Below are 16,375 nucleotides of genomic sequence, written 5' to 3'. Positions count from 1 at the left end.
TCCGACCAAGTCAGTTTGTGGTGGACAATATCGTGTCCCTGGGCTTTCTCGAACTACTTCATTTCCTCCCACTCTCTCATTCTATCAATTCTTCCATGATCATTAACTTGCTTTAATCATCCGTCTCCCTCAGCCTCAAGGGCACAATTGTGAGACGTTAAACTGAAAGATTTTATTTTTCGAGAAAAGTATCCATTTCTCTTGGAAGTGAACCGTTTCGTCTCGTTTTGAAAACTCCGTTTCCTGTGTAACCCTATACAGAAACGATTTAGTCTCAAACCTCCACTTTAGTGAGGGAGAAGGGACAACATAAAAATTGCCCCCAAGTATGACTTCTAAACATTTCGTTATGTGTTTTTGGAAGACGAATTATTAATAAAAGTGACAAATTAGGAAAGAAATTGATGGAATGGAAATGTAGGAGGAAACGGGAGAACTCCGAAAAAATCCCTGGTGGTATGGTGATGTCCACCACATACTCACATAACCTGGGATCTAATCAGCGACCCTTCACCCGAGAGATATGCGCTCTACCAGTAAGCTACATTGTGCCTCCATTCTTCAATTGTAGTATTATAACAAAGTCAATACTTGACTTGACCCACACAATATTTCTGTCTATATACCAATAGTGCTATTTGTTGCTTTTGCTATATTGATACTTGGTTATTTTTATTCCGTTATTAAAGTATTCCTGTACTCATTAAAATTACCTTAGAAATTGGATACGGAAGCTAAATCCACTTCAAAATCGCATTTAGTATTTCCCTTTTCGGGAATTCTTGATTAGTGGTTAGTTCAAAACAAGTAGTGTGTGCGTCACAGTTAGGAGAATTCCAACAATATATATTGTAATATCCCACGTGCTTGTATCATATACACCCAACATATGCTTGTGTTTACAAACACAGAACATGTTCTCTTATTTATTAACAACAACCCATGCACCTTACTATGGAGTACAATAGCTGCAGACAACGGAAACAACAGCGACTCTACCAGTCACATGACGACGAAGAAACAGCAGAGCCACAACATCTCCTGGAACTCTAAATAACCGAGAGGAGTTCAACGACAGCTATCAGTATCGACGGGACAACCTCTCCTATGGCTTGCTTTGGAGCTCTAGGATATACCTAACCTAAAGCCTCTAGTTTGCTTCGGAACTGTATCTTTTTCTTCTTCCCGCATAGCTTGCTTCGGAGCTCTGTAGATATCGTGCTCTAGGCTGCTCGGGCCTTGAGCCACCCTGCTCTACCTTATATAAAAGAAATTACATTTCTGTAGTATTTATGTAAAATACTGTTTACAGTGGAATTTTGTAATAAAAACCGGTAGTGAGAGAAACGATTTCGGACTGTAATTTGCACAAGTAGAACTTCACAATATATTCTGCTACTTAACGGTTCTTACGCAGTTCATAAATTAATAACAAAAATAATACTATTCCAGCAGAATAAAACTAGCTATCAACTGCATCAAATTGGGAAGTAAGGGCATACATTTTAACGTCATAAACATTAGTTTTATCTTGATTTTCTCGAAAACTACGCATGATAATTCACTTTTGACGTATGCTATTTTGTTGATCCCTATGCGATCTATCTAATTGATATATGGCTTATCTTTGGACAAAATAAAATAGCTAAGTAAAAACTAAAGTTAAAGACCTGATTATAATTTTGGCCTATAACTTTATCTCAAAACATACTATATACCGTGGTCTTGCTGGTATCGTAATGCAAATTTTAATTCGGGTTATACTTTAATTTTAGTTTTGTCTTAAAAGGTGGTGTGATTATCGTACAGAACACAGTTTTTATGTTTAAAAAACAAGTGTGTTTCGTTTCACAGTGTTAAAACTATGGTACACTTCCAAACTATTTGAATTCAATACTCAAACTTGAAGTAGTAAATCTGTAACTATTCGTTGCAATTGATTATTAATGCTGAATCGGTGTCGGATGCTGAATCCATATCAAAAATACATTACTCTTACTTACTTACTTAGTCGATTCCTCTTCTACCCATTGGTGTCGACGTGTTACAGAGAGCTCTCCATGCTTTCCTATCTGCCGTCATTTTCTTGGCTTCGTTCCACTCCAAACCCCGTGCTTCCAATATCTCTTTAACACTCATGTTCCAGGTTTTCTTTGGTCTTCCTTTTGGTCTTCGGCCTTGGGGCCGTGCTTCCAGTACTTGTTTCGGCGATCTCTTTTCATTCATTCTATTTATATGTCCAAACCATCTAATTTGGTTACATTCCACTGTTTCTTGTAGTGGTTGAATGTTCAAGGATTCTCTAATAGTTTGATTTCTTATTCTAGCCTTCCTGGTTTTCCCCGTTATTCTCCTTAGGTAGCACATTTCCATGGTTTGTATGGCTCGTCGGTATCTTCCAGTTAGGGCACAGTTTTCTCTACTGTACATAAGTGTTGGTATGTAGGTAGTTCCATACATTACTCACTATTTTTTTTATTGTTTTGGTTCCATAGTGATAAATGCTGAAGCCGGAAATCGTCAATTTGAACCACTTCTGGTTTGAATAGATGTTTGAGGAAACAAATGGAACCTATCCTAGAGAAGTTGAATCGATTACAAAAAAAAAAAAAAAAAAAAAACGGCATCTCAGTATCTCTTACCGTTTTTATTCTATGAAAATCAGTATTGAAACCGGAAGTAGTAGTAAATTTCAACCACATCCTGTTCTAGTACAATGTTTAAGATAGTCATGGTGTGTTCTCTTAATACCCTGAATCGTTTTTAGAAAACTGCTGGTCGCTATCTAATATCAGTTTTGTTCTATGGCAATAAATGTTGAAACCGGATATGGTTGATTTGAAATACTTCTGGTTTTAATAGAAGGTTAGGGAAAGAGATGGAACCTATTCTTCAGACGCTGAATCGATTGTAGAAAACCGCATCCGGTATCTCTTTACCGCTTTTGCTCTGTGGGAATCAGTATTTAAACCGAAAGAAATATTAAATATGAACCACTTTCAGATTTGGTAAAGTGTTTGAGTTAGTCATGACACATTGTCTTAAAACGGTGAATCTTTTGCCAAAAAAAAAAAAAACACGCTTCTTGCTGTTATATTTTCGTTCTATGGCGACAAACGTTGAAACTGGAAATGACTAATTTGAACCGCTTCCGGTTTGAATAGAGAGTTGATGGAGAAGATGGAACCTATTCTTGGGATACTGAATCGATTGCCAAAAAAAAAAAGAAAAGAAAAGGAAAAAAAAGAAATCGCACCTCGATTTATCTTACTGCTTTTGCACTGATACCTGTCGAGAACGACCGACCGATAGACAAAATCGTTCTATAAGACTTCCGACACTTCTATTCTATGCAAAGTATAGTTTGAAAGTCTAAAAGAAATTTATTTTTATCGATTTTCTCGGAAAGTACGCATGAGGATTTACACTCCTATCATTTTATTCAACTCATTGAGGGCTTTCGATTGTTATATGTTTCATCATTGGACATTTTTTTCGTTAAATGCTAATAATTTTGTAGAATTTCCAATACTTATTGTGTGATGGTTTAATCAGTAGCTAAATTTCCTTTACTTTCAAACGTACCAAATAATTATTACCTTAAGCTCCATTTTGTCATAATCTAAGTAGGAACTTCCTACTTATTAGAACTCCGCTTCATCTTTAACTTTTCTCGTGAATGAGAATCTAAGTAGATATAAAATCGTATTTCTCAAAAATATGTAACTCAAGAATTACAATAACTGAAGACAGGTACAGCGTTATAGCATCTATTTTTTTTTTTTTAACTTTTACAGAAAGTGTTGGTATTTTTTGTGATTAGCTATCAGAAGAAAGAAAATTTGAATATTAAATGTGTAAAGACCTGTTTCGTTACAGAAGGTTTATTCTTGAAGTGTCACCTCTTAGGTAATAGGTTATTCTTTCCTTTCTTTTTAATGTTATACCACGTTATTTATTTATTTATGTTCAATTGTGTTATTCTGCAGCTGGTTCTAATAAATTATTGCTATGAGTACACTATTAATGTATTTATATTTTCATATTTTTATTATATCAGTACTGCATTTTAAACCATGTAGTTTTGGAAATGAAATTGGGTATTTCAGTTGAACGTCCCACGATTATGCCCTTTAGGCTAAGGGAGACAATGATTAAAGAACTGTGTTCGTAACTGTTAGGAGCATATATGTCACAACTGGGCGTGTCTGTGTCACTGTTGGGAGAAGATATGGTCTGATATTTAATAGCGTATTTGTTTTACATATAACTAACTAACTACTGGTATTATAACCCTTATGGCCTGAGCCGCTCCAATGCCATCTGTTAACAAGCGGTTGAACTACATCCAGCCTAGCTAGGATCACGTGATCAGTGCGTTCCATCTCGTTGTCTCTAACAGGCGTACTAGGAGCTTTCAAGACCTATTCTTTCATATATATTGTAATATCTTGCGTGGCTGTGTTTACAAATACTCCACATATGATTCTATTTACAAACATTAACCACGTGCGCCTTACTATTGGTTAATATGGCTGCAGACGACACATACAACAGCGACAGCATTGGTCACATGACGACGAGAGAACAGCGGTAAAACTACCTCACCTGGAGCCACTATATAACAGTGTGGATTTCAATTTCGCTGCGACTGGTAGACTTGCATGGAGCTCTAGGAGATATCTATTTCAAAGCTTCTAGTTTGCTTCGGAACTCTAGTCTTCCCATTTGTCCTCTTAGCTTGCTCGGAGCTCTTTTGAGCATCCTAATCTCAGTTGCCTAGCTTGCTTCGGAGCTCTGTGAGTCTTAACCCTCTAATAGCTTGCATGGAGCATTGGGAATCGTAAAACCCACTCCATCTGGCTTGCTAGGGAGTTCTGTAGAGATCCTTCTCTAGGCTGCTCGGGCATTGAGTCGCCTATCTTTACCTGGTATTAAAGAATTTACGTTATACTGTAGTCATATTTTTGTAATATACTGTTTATAGTGGATTTTGTAGTTAAAACTGGCAGTGGGAAGCAGAAGTTTACATGGTAGAGAAGACAAATATAGCTTTAAACAGTTTGTTCCAGCAGAACTACTAATTATTGTTGGCAAATGAACAACATAGACTACTTTTCAGCGCCATAAAAGGTTTTTCTGTCGATTTTCTCGGAAATCACGCATCAGAATTCAACGTTAGGCATGTCATTTTATCAAACTCGATAAGATCTCTCATCTGATAGCCTATATGCCTTATCTTTGGACAATATTTTAGTTAAATAAAACTCAAAATTTTAGATTAATCATGATTTTAGACTATATCTAATTAACGATACTACATACTGTTACCTTGTTAGTCCCATAATGAAGAGCTTCATATGAAGGTTTTCGATCAGCATCAATTTTTTGGTTTATAAAACAATTTGATTTCCTTATTTTTTTTTTCGGAAACCATGCATGAGTTTTTACACTGATGCACATCATTTTATTTGGCTCAGAGAGCTCTGTCAACTGGTAGATCTTTGTACATGTTTTTTTTTTCGTTAAATGTTATTAATATTGTAGAGTTTGAAGAATTCTTAGGTGTAGGGGCGTCTCTGGCGGGGGGCGAGGGGGACGCTTTCTCCCAATATTTTGAAGTACAAAATATTCAATATTTTATTCTAATTTTATTTATTTACTAACTAAAGAATAACATATAAATAATAATTATTATATTTATTTGTAATATAATATTCAGGCTGTGAAACGATTATAACAGAGTTCTTTATATGCCTCAGGGGGTCTGTGAAGGTAAGCAGAAAGGTAACAAATGGAATCAAGAATATTAAACAGATTGGGCTAGGTAGTACCATTTAAATAACTTTTTGCCCCCCTCCCCCAATTTTACATGCCAGAGACGCCAGTGCTTAGGTGTGTCATTTATATGACTGATGAAAAAATCCACGGAGAATCGTCAGAGTGCAAACCTAATCCATCCCATACTACTAATTCCGCCAGAACTTCACATATATTTCTACCTCCAGATTCGTACCCATTAACTTTGGATTAGAAGGCAGGCACACCTGCTTCCTCTTAGACGACCGACTAAGCGAAAGTAAATCCATGATAAATAGTATAGGTGAATGAACTGTAATGCCTCTTTATTTGGATATATAAATATAGCTTTCAAAAATACAGCAGAAAGTCACGATACATGGTTCATAATAGACTCCCCGGGCCATGTGTTTAGTATTTTGGGCGCAGGTCTACTACGATTGTTGTTTTCGTGCGTATTATTTCGACACGCCACGTTGTTGTAGTTAATGGATTTTTGTCCACAGGTTGCTTGCGGAAAAAAGGGGGAAAAAAAATCTTAGCAGTGATTGGTTTATACCACCCACGCAGTTCATATATTTTTAATATGCGCACACACTGTCTTGCGCTTTCAAGGCTGTTTCTGATTAAAATTGACAGGTACACCCGAAATTACGAAAAAAAATAATAAAAATAAATGATGATGTGGGCGGTATGCAACAGCAGGCAGTCGTGTTGGATTGAACCTTGGCAGTATTGCCAACTATAAGGGTTGAGTCATTTAAAATGAACATCAGTTACGTAGAGATTCGGACGAAACTAAATAAATATTTATTTGGTTTAATACTTTACAATTAAGTCCTTCCAGTTAAAAGACGATAACTTTAAATAAGTTATGGGAAGATTGGGGGATAAAAAAATGGAAGGAAAGGGGAAGCCAGAAAACCCACTCAGCAGAGGTGAGAAATCTACCGCTGAACGCTGTGCATACTGCTCGGATTCGTGAAGCGCTAGCTGGCATAATGAAGATGTCAGTAAAAGACTTGTCAGTCGCTGGTTCGAGTCCTACCTAGAGCGTGAGATTTCTCGTCATTTTTGGATCAAAAGATCCAATATACTTCAGGCAAAAATTTTCTTGTAGGTCCTATATTTGAAGAAGTACATATAGTGTAGCAAAACCCAAACTATCACTTAACTCAATATGATGTGCTCATTCCGAAAAAAACATACGAAAACTCGATTTAGGGGTCGTTCAAATATTTTTGTGATCCCTAATCCAAAAATATATCAGAAGATCCAATAATATAGGTCTATTTCAATCAAAAATTTTGTTGTACGCCTTATATCTGGAAAACTACGTATAACAGTGGCGGCGTAAGGGCGGGGCGAGCGGTGCCCTCGCCCCGGACCCCACTTTGTGGGGGCCCCCGACGGTAGGTAAAAAAATAATTACTAAGAAACCTTGTTAGCATGAGCCGTACAAAGGCCGTCAAGGTTTATAATCCACACCTTCCCTAAATGTTAACGCAATTAATTGTCAATTAATATTACACCAAATAACGGATGAAACAACAGAAATATCAGTCTAGTAAAGCTAATCAGTGCTGGATTTCCGTATAAGCTAAACAAACTATAAGCTTCGGGCCTCACTCTCTTGGGGACCCGAAAGAAATTTAAAGAATAACTGAATGTAGATTAAAAATAAATAAAATAAAAGTTTCATTATCTTGGAGGCTCCCAAAGAAATTTAAAGGAAAAAGCTCTGAATATAGGTAAAAAATAAAGTAAATGTTTCATACTCTTGGGGACCCCCAAAGAATTTTAAAGGAAAAGATGTATGTGGGTTAAAATATGAATAAAATAAAAGTTTTACTCTGTTCAATAACCTCAGAGAAATTTAGAGGAAAAGCTGAGTGTAGATTAAAATATAATGAAAGTTAAAATATACTGTGTTAATTACATTCTAAGGTTTTATGATGCAAGTAATGGAGCCCTGTCTGCTAGCCTGCTTCCTAAACTATCACTGTTTATTTATTTATTTATTTATTCATACTGTATATCAGTTCAAGAGAAGGGTAGAAAGAAGGGATCAACGTATATAATGCTTTATTAGGGTACTAGCATTCTGTTCCTAATTAAAAGCTCTTTGGTGCAGACGCTATAGTCGCTGATTCACTTGTTTTCCTTCTGTCTTTATTCTTTTGTTCTTTACAAGTCGAATTTTCAGCGAACGAAACCCTTTTGCTTACCTGGTTTCCCCATGTCTGCTCTTGTTTGTTGGCGTATGAATTTACATTTCAACTCACAAATTTAGAGCGAAGAAAATGTTCAATAAGAAAACAAGTGTTCAAATAATCAAAATACTTCAGCATTATATTTAATTCAACTCCTGATTGTTCTCATATGGAACAGTTGTCACAAATCATTCGATTTGTTGACATACAACGTGATTCTGTTCAAGTTCGGGAAGCATTTATTGATTTAATCTCTGTTGAATGAAAGACTGTTGAGAGTACGTGTATTTCTGCTTAAATACTGAAGAAATTTCAATGTGATATGCTTGGTATTAAGATTCGAGAGGCCAGTCTTGTGATAATCAGGCTACAATGGCCGGGCAATATTCAAACTTTGATACAGAATATAAGTCCTTTGGCCATTTTCGTTCCTTGTAACAATAATTCATTGATCCTTGTGGCTCACATGCTGCGAACGTTAACATTCTGTCGGTGACTTTGTTGAGACCAATGGAACGTTTGTTAGTATTCTTCTCTAGATCTACTCACCGATGGAATGTGCTGCAAAATCACGTAAAGATTGGTCTGAAACGTGAAAATTACACTAGATTGAGTTCAAAAGCAGAAGCTTTAAAGGCAATTTGTAGTCAATTGGATGAAGTAATTGATTTGTTGGAAGATCTACGTGACACTTCGATTGAAACGTTTGATACTAGAAGAGATGCTGGTCTTCTTGCAAGCATCCAGTCATTTAACTTCATTGTTTTACTATATTTCTGGTCTGTAAATCTTTCATATATTGATCAGATCCAAAAATGCCTTCAATCTCAGGATATGAGTTTCAATCAAACTCTTATTCAGTTACAGAGCCTGGTTAACACCATTAATATCTGGAGACTTGAGCTGGGCAAGGAAATCATATCCACAGCTGAAAGAAGTTGCAGGCGTGCAACATAACTGTGGGTACACATAGTAGAAGGAGACGCATGCCTGGAGAAGCAAAGAATGAAACCTGATTGCACAGGCCGAAGTGAAGCGCTCTATCAATGAAATTCTAGATGAAATAAGACAACAAATGTATGATCTGATGCATGATCTGAACGACAGATTTGGATTCCTATGTTCTATGACCAACTTTGTGCAGCAGTTAGATGATGAGAGTGAGGAAAGGCTAAAAGCATGTTGCTCTGATTTGGCTTTGCTCTACCCGAATGTGACCTGGATGGCTTATTATTATCTCAGGATTGTAAGGATTTAATCCGTTCACTAGGGTGTGCCAAGAAAGCTAAAGAACAACTTGGCTTTTCACCACAAGGTATCCTGAAATATGTATCTTCAATGGGGCTTGAAATTTACTAAAGTTTGGCAACCGCTCTTCAGATTTTGATAACACTGCCCATATCTGTCGCTTCATGTGAAAGGTTTTTCATCAAAATGAAATTGATAAAATCCTACTTGTGTTCCACAATGAGTCAGGAAAGATTCGCGAATCTGGCCATTTTTTCTATCGAAAATGAAATAGCATCCACTGGATTCTGATAATATAGTTGAGACTTTCGCTGCTACCAAAGCAAGGAAGGTATCATTCTGAATGTTGGTGGAACACAGGCTAATATGGTAGTGGAACTACTGTCGAAAGTAATTTCATGTTTCTAGTAAAGGCAATAAAAATACAAAAGTACAAAAAAAATGAAATATTTGTTTTACGTCCCAAGGTTATGCCGGTTAGGCTAAAGAGGACGGTGATGATGAGAAATGAATGAAAAGGTGGAATGAAGAAAGTGGAAGGAAACGGGAGAACCCCGAGAAAACCCACGAGCACGGTGTTTGTCCACCACAAAGTCCACACGATGCGAGCTGGGATCGAACCAGGGACCCCAAGCACAAGAGGTGAACGCTCTACCACTGAGCCCCCGAGCCCCCAAAAGTATGGATTTCATATTAATATCGCTCGTTATCGATTATTTTTACATGTTACACCGTGTCCTTTACTCCGTCTTGTCTTTCATATCGAAAATTATCAGTGTAATATCATAAAATCTTTGGGAGGCCTGAGGTTGATAGTATTGTCAACTATCATTTAATTTGGTTCAATGATTATTGCGTAATGAGCTAACACAAAAATTTACATTTGCTTTTATATATATACACATACTGGTGTGCAAAACTTAAGGATAAAAAGTAACTTTTTGCATGCTGTCACTCACAAGTGGCATATATTGGTGAAACTTGACAATACATGGAAAATAGTGCTACAGTATTTAGTGATACAGTATATACCTGACAGAAACGCCTGATTAAAAGAACAAAAACCTGTACTTTTATTTACTTTAAGATTGATGGTTGAAAAACTATTCTGTGTCCTTAGTACTACCAAATTGAACACTCTTTTGTTCCTTCTAATAGAGCTAGACAAGACACTTTGAATTACAGCGAACAAACTTAGCACGGATATAGTAGTAAAGCATGGTTTGCTTGCTAAGTTTACTGTAGCATCCAGATTACGTTTATTCCTTAGTTAGCATTTCTTTATTTTAATTAGTCTAAAGTAAAATTCTGCAAGCGCTACTAACTGGAACATTGGGACAAAATCAACAAGAGACAAGATGAAGATTTTTCGAATTCTTCCTCTCTTCAAGCAACAGCAACGACTTTAGACAGTTTGGTTGAAGAAATGTTATAAAATAAGTGTGTCTCAGAAGACTCTTAATTCATTTCCAAAAATTCTTCATTTATAAGGAATGTGAGATGAAAATAGTGCGACACAATATGCTAAACCAGAAGGTAGCGGCGCTCTCGCCTTTGGTGCGAGATGTCCCGTGTTCGATTCCTGGTAGGGGCACTCGGTCGAAAAAGCGTAAAAACTTTTTTCAAATCAGCCATCCTGAATGAGATTTTCCTGTGTTTTTCCTCATTCACACCAGGTAAATGCCGGGGTGGTACCTAACTTATAGATCCCAGGCCGCTTCCTTCCTTCCCTTTTCGCGGATAATGTGCTCGCCGAGGGATGTCATCCCTTATCTACGTGACAGGCTAAATGACCATAGATACCGAAAGCCCAGAAATCTAAATCCTAATCCTAATCCCTGAAGGTAGCGGCCTTCAAGGACCAAGTACAACTGAGTATATAGTTCCTTCCGTTCCATACTACTATAGATGATCAATGACACGTTACAGCAGGCATCAACGATGTTACCTGTATATGCTTGAAGTTCCAAACTCTCTCCAGGTACACAAAATGGATCGATCTAATGAGGTCTAAGAAAATGAAAACATATGAGTTTATATATAGTCTGGTAGACTTGGTGTTATTTGACTGGTCTAATGGCTGAGAAATTGAATCTCCTACACAAGACAGAAATGACGGAAGGTGCTCTGTCTCGCTGAAAGTTAGCAGAAAAATCTCCCTTTATATTCAATACCATCTTCTGCAACATCTCGAGTACTGTCTTTTCTATTTTTGCCAATGAAGTCAAGCAAAATTATTGATAATCTGCCTCTGCACAGTCACACCATGCATTTTGGAATCCAGAATCCACCATTCAATGATGATTTGTCTCGTTCAAAATAATAAAGTTCTTATGGATAATCTTTTCGTTGACGTGCAGTGGTTTAGTTGGACCGGAACAAATTAGAACATCGTTTTGAAAAATATTTGTCTTGGATATTTTCTGGATCAGTAATGAATTGACTTGTGAGTCGTGTGCATTATAGGCGTCTTCCTGTTCTGCCTAATTCCCGTTCTGCCTAAAGTCCCTCCAGCACTTTGTAGAACATTTTTAAATTATCTTATCTTTAGGCAGAACAGAAATTCCTGTTCTGCTTAATTCCCATTATGTCTAATCTTTCGAGATGGGAAATTATGTGCAGGGGGATTTTCTCTAGGGAATTTTTCTTTAGTAATTCTAACAGATTCTACAAGAAGAATAACTAAAACTTCAAGTTTCATCATAAATTTTAGATGTAATTCTTCTTTTTCTCGAAAAAATGATTAGGTACAGTTCTGTTATTATCAGCGTTATTCACATGTATTTCAGTAAAGATGAATGTAGTTTTCTTTTTTTAATTGCAGAAAAATGGAAAATTGATCGACTCAGTTACAAGAAAGCTGTTTGACACTGTAATTGAAACAAACATAAAATAAACTTACTTCGGTCTAATATCAAATCATTTCACAGCAAAAGTTTATTCGGATTTTCAATAGTTTATCTCTAGCAGTACTTAAAAGTGGCACAGTACACATCCTCAAGACATGTTTGGCCATATATTTTAAAAAAGCAAGAGGATGCATAAGGCGGCCCTTAAAAAAAGAGCCTTTTTCTTCTACATCACAACTCCTTTTTTGACATCATCTGATCAGGTGATTTGTCTGATCTATACTAGATCTATGCCAAGACTGTTCTATATAGAGTAGTCTTGGATCTATGCTGATACATGATTCTATACTACATATGTCCATATGTCCATATGTCATATATACAATATGTCATATATTGTCAATGTAAACACTAGCAATACTAAGTATCCTACCACATATCGTCAATATACCCAATACATTTTAAAACAAGATCTCATCATCACTGCTCTAAATGTAAACAGTATGCAACCGCATCTACTTAAGCTACCAAGTCTATTACATTGCTATCTTGCATTGCTTGCTTAATATATGACCAAACATATTTTGAGGATGTTAATTGTTGCACCTTTTAAATACTGCCAGCCATGCTGGAAATAAATGATTGGGAATCCAAATGAACTTTTGTTGTGAAATGACTTGATATTAGGCAGAAGGAAGTTTGTTTCGTGTTCGTTTCAGTTATAATGTCGAACGGTTTTCTTACAACAGAGTCAATCAATTTGACATTTCCTTGCAGGTATTAAAAAAAAAAAATCATATTCATCTTTACTAAAGTAGATGTGAATAATACTGCAAATAACAAAACTGTATCCTAGTCATTTTTCCGAGAAGAACAACTGGAATAACATCTAAAATTTATGATGAAACTTTAAGATATAGTTATTCTTCTTACAGAATCTGTTAGAATTCCGAAACAGATTATTAGGAATGCAGAACAAAATATAAGAAAAATTCTGACAAAACGGACAAAATTCAAGGGACAGAATTTGGGCCACAGCCTAATAAAATGATTATTTTTTTCTTCAACTGTCATGCATCTAAAATACCATCTGTAATTCTTCACTTTATTGAAATAACATTTTTTTAAATGCTGAAAACCCAATATAACTCGCAAGACTGTCATAGTAAGTATATATTTCACATTTTGATCTTTGCTAAAAGAAAAAAAAAAAGATTAATATTTCATAATTAAAATAAATAAATATTTATACAACACTCAAAATAAAAGACTGTTATATGCTACCTCATAAGGATGAAAAATTTTAAAAACTCAAATATTATCAGAGTTACTTTTCGTAATTAAAATGAATGGTCTTACAGTAATATGCTGTACGTATTTTAAGTATATAATAAATAGGAATACCCAATATTTTTTAATATATAGGTTTGTGTGAAACTAAGTAAAGCCAGTCTACCCTATTATTATGGTGGGGTGCTGACTGCCACGGGTGCTGACTGCCACAGCCAATTATTGGTGCTGATTGCCACGACTGGCGCTGATTGCCAATATCAAGGTGCTGACTGCCACGATGGCGTGCTGACTGCCACGAGCCTGAGAGAAAGTTGTTAGACGTAACATTACCGGACGCCAAGAAGCATGAAAGAAACTAGACGAACTTTAGGATAGTGTTGTTCAGACCAACACCTAACAAAGGTAAACAGGTCTCTGTATGTACACTCATGTCCAAAATTATTGTCGCATGACTATAAATATGTTATTCTAGTAATATAATTTGATAACGAATTCGCCCGGTATTTCTTATAATGTTAGTATGTGTATAATCGGCAGACAAGTATGTGGTAAATTTCATGTCAAAAGAGCAGTAAATAAGAACAATAAAACGAAAATAAATTTTTCTTGTCCATTAGTTACATTTTATTTTACTCATTATGATTGTCGCATTTATAATTCTTTCCGTATGAAATTTATCACAAATATACATTTCCTGATTATACACATATCAGTATTAAAAGTACTCTGCAAAATTATCAAATTATATTCTTACAAGAAGACAATTATAGATATGCGACAATAATTTTGGACATGAGTGTACTTCAGTTTTGTAAGGGAGCGGTGCGTACAAAATTGGTACGATTTATGTATTCTCACTTAAACTCCCTATGTCAGCATGAACTGTGTACAGCTGAGCAAATTGTTTCGAGCATCTCTTGAAAGTTCCATCAAAAAAGCATTGCTGGCTGTCCCTCACAAGGGAAGTTCAGGATAAAGCACTCGCCTGCAGAGATACTAAGCATACAATTTAAAGTCCCAATTCATGCTGATTACAACAAGCTAATAAAATTCCTGTTCGGTTGAGAAGGGTTCGAGATATTCAACTTGGAAGTTTATATGAGAACATGAGGATGTACGCATTTATACGCGTTAAGTACAACATAATTAGTAACGAATATTGACATACGAATTGAAAGCTATCGGAAGTAACAGAAAAAAAAGTGTTTCGCAATAACTAACGGGTTTGTTAGATACAATTAGTCATTTCATTGTTCACAATAATCATAGGTTAGAGATGAAAATTGATCACTGTTGTTCTTCTGTTTTATGAAGAAATGACGCAGGCAAAAGACTCCCTTGCACTATGAACATTTTATATGTGCAATTGCGTTGCATCCGTCAAGGGAACAGTTCACAGACCAAAGCAAAAAGCAAATTCGACAAGTAATTCAAAAGTTATAGGCCTATAATTTGTTCGTAACTTGCCTTGTAGAACGCAAACTGAAACAATGCAATGTATAGCGGTGATCGGAAGTGATTCGTATGGACACGAGCTTTATTTGATTGTTTCGTTGGTACATTATAGCATCCAGCAGGCCCGTAGCCAGCCCAAAAATTTAGGGGGGACCCGGTAGAAGTTAGGGGGGCCCGACCCAATCATATTACACTTCATCACCATATTATAGTTCATTTGAAAGCCTACCGTGAAATTTTATGGGGGCCAGCCAAAATTTAGGGGGGGGGGGCGGCCCCCTCTTGCTACTCCGTGGATACGGGCCTGGCGTCCAGATGAAGAAGTTTCATATTATGTACAAATCTGCCATAATCTTTGATTGATCGGAATCAAAACACATCAAATGGTTGCACAAATTGTGTGCAATTCTTTGGTATCTTCTCACCATTAGGTCTTTGCCATCCGTCATGCAACTTGTAATGGACAATTTGTCTGTGAATGGACCCTAGTGATCAAGCAATAGCAAGTTGAAACCATCAGGCTTCGCCATGGGAGAGAATACTTAACGCATTGAAACGTGCATCCACTCATTTTCTCATATAAACTTCTAAGCTGAATATCTCGAACAGTTCTCAACGTACAGGAGTTTTATTACCTGTTGTGATCAGCATGAATTGGTCCTTCAAATGACATGCTTATTTCTCTGCAGGCGAGTGCTTCTCCCAAACTTCCCTTGTCAGCTGGCTTCAGACCCTCATATCCATTAAATAATGCAATAAAACAATTAATATAAACAATGAAATGTGCAAATTTTACATATAATAGAAAAGACAATTCCTTTATAAACATCCAAGCGTATGTCGTTCCACTTAGTGAGCAACTTTGTAACTTATAGGATGCCACATAGATTTGCTGTGATGATTACTAAATTAATCCCTAATTATTCTCTACTAAATTAATTAATAATCATAAATTTAGTATGAGGGATTAGGCTCGTGGCAGTCAGCACGCCGTCGTGGCAGTCAGCACCTTCATATTTACAATCAGCCACAGTCGTGGCAGTCAGCACCGATAATTGGCTGTGGCAGTCAGCACCCGTGGCAGTCAGCACCTATAAAATTTCCTGTTTCCAAAGATTATGCAGAACGGGGATTCCCGTTTTGCCGAAAGATAAGATTATTGAAAATATTTCTACAAAATGCTGGGGGGCTTTTAGGCAGAACGGGAATGGAACCGCAATATAGCTGTTGCGATAAATATATATTTAAAAAATAAATTAAATCACTGCGCAAAAGTGTTGTCAAAGGAGAGGAAAACAATACCGAACTTAGCTTGCGTTAATTAACCTTGTAGGCATTTGTACGATTTCGCACGTCAGTCGTGATTGTCTACACTAAGCTTCTTTCGCATATGGAATCCATTTATTGGCTTTTCACTAAACGACAAATTCTCCCTTTGTTGATGACAGAAGTTCCTAATTTTCTTTTGGGAGAGAAGGGTAGCTCTTCCCTACGTTGATTGATAGTCTTGTATTTATG

The 16,375-nt window shown here is 36.3% G+C and overlaps 1 protein-coding gene across 1 annotated transcript; it reads right to left on the bottom strand.

The window, feature by feature from the left end:
* Positions 1 to 2,007: 2,007 nt before the first annotated feature.
* Positions 2,008 to 2,373, bottom strand: LOC145681858 (uncharacterized). The gene has a single exon (XM_081753466.1). It carries the CDS (start codon positions 2,371 to 2,373, stop codon positions 2,008 to 2,010), a length of 366 nt encoding a protein of 121 aa, XP_081609592.1.
* Between the last annotated feature and the right edge of the window lie 14,002 nt (positions 2,374 to 16,375).

This window comes from Thermobia domestica, chromosome 3 (assembly GCF_964235325.1).
Source record: "Thermobia domestica chromosome 3, izTheDome1.hap1.1, whole genome shotgun sequence".
NCBI classification, from domain to species: Eukaryota; Metazoa; Arthropoda; class Insecta; order Zygentoma; family Lepismatidae; genus Thermobia; species Thermobia domestica.
This window is presented reverse-complemented; position numbering and strand designations above follow the sequence as displayed.

Coding starts and splice junctions, on each gene's coding strand:
- LOC145681858 (XM_081753466.1), bottom strand. CDS start 2,373: ATGGAAATGTGCTACCTAAGGAGAATAACGGGGAAAACCAGGAAGGCT.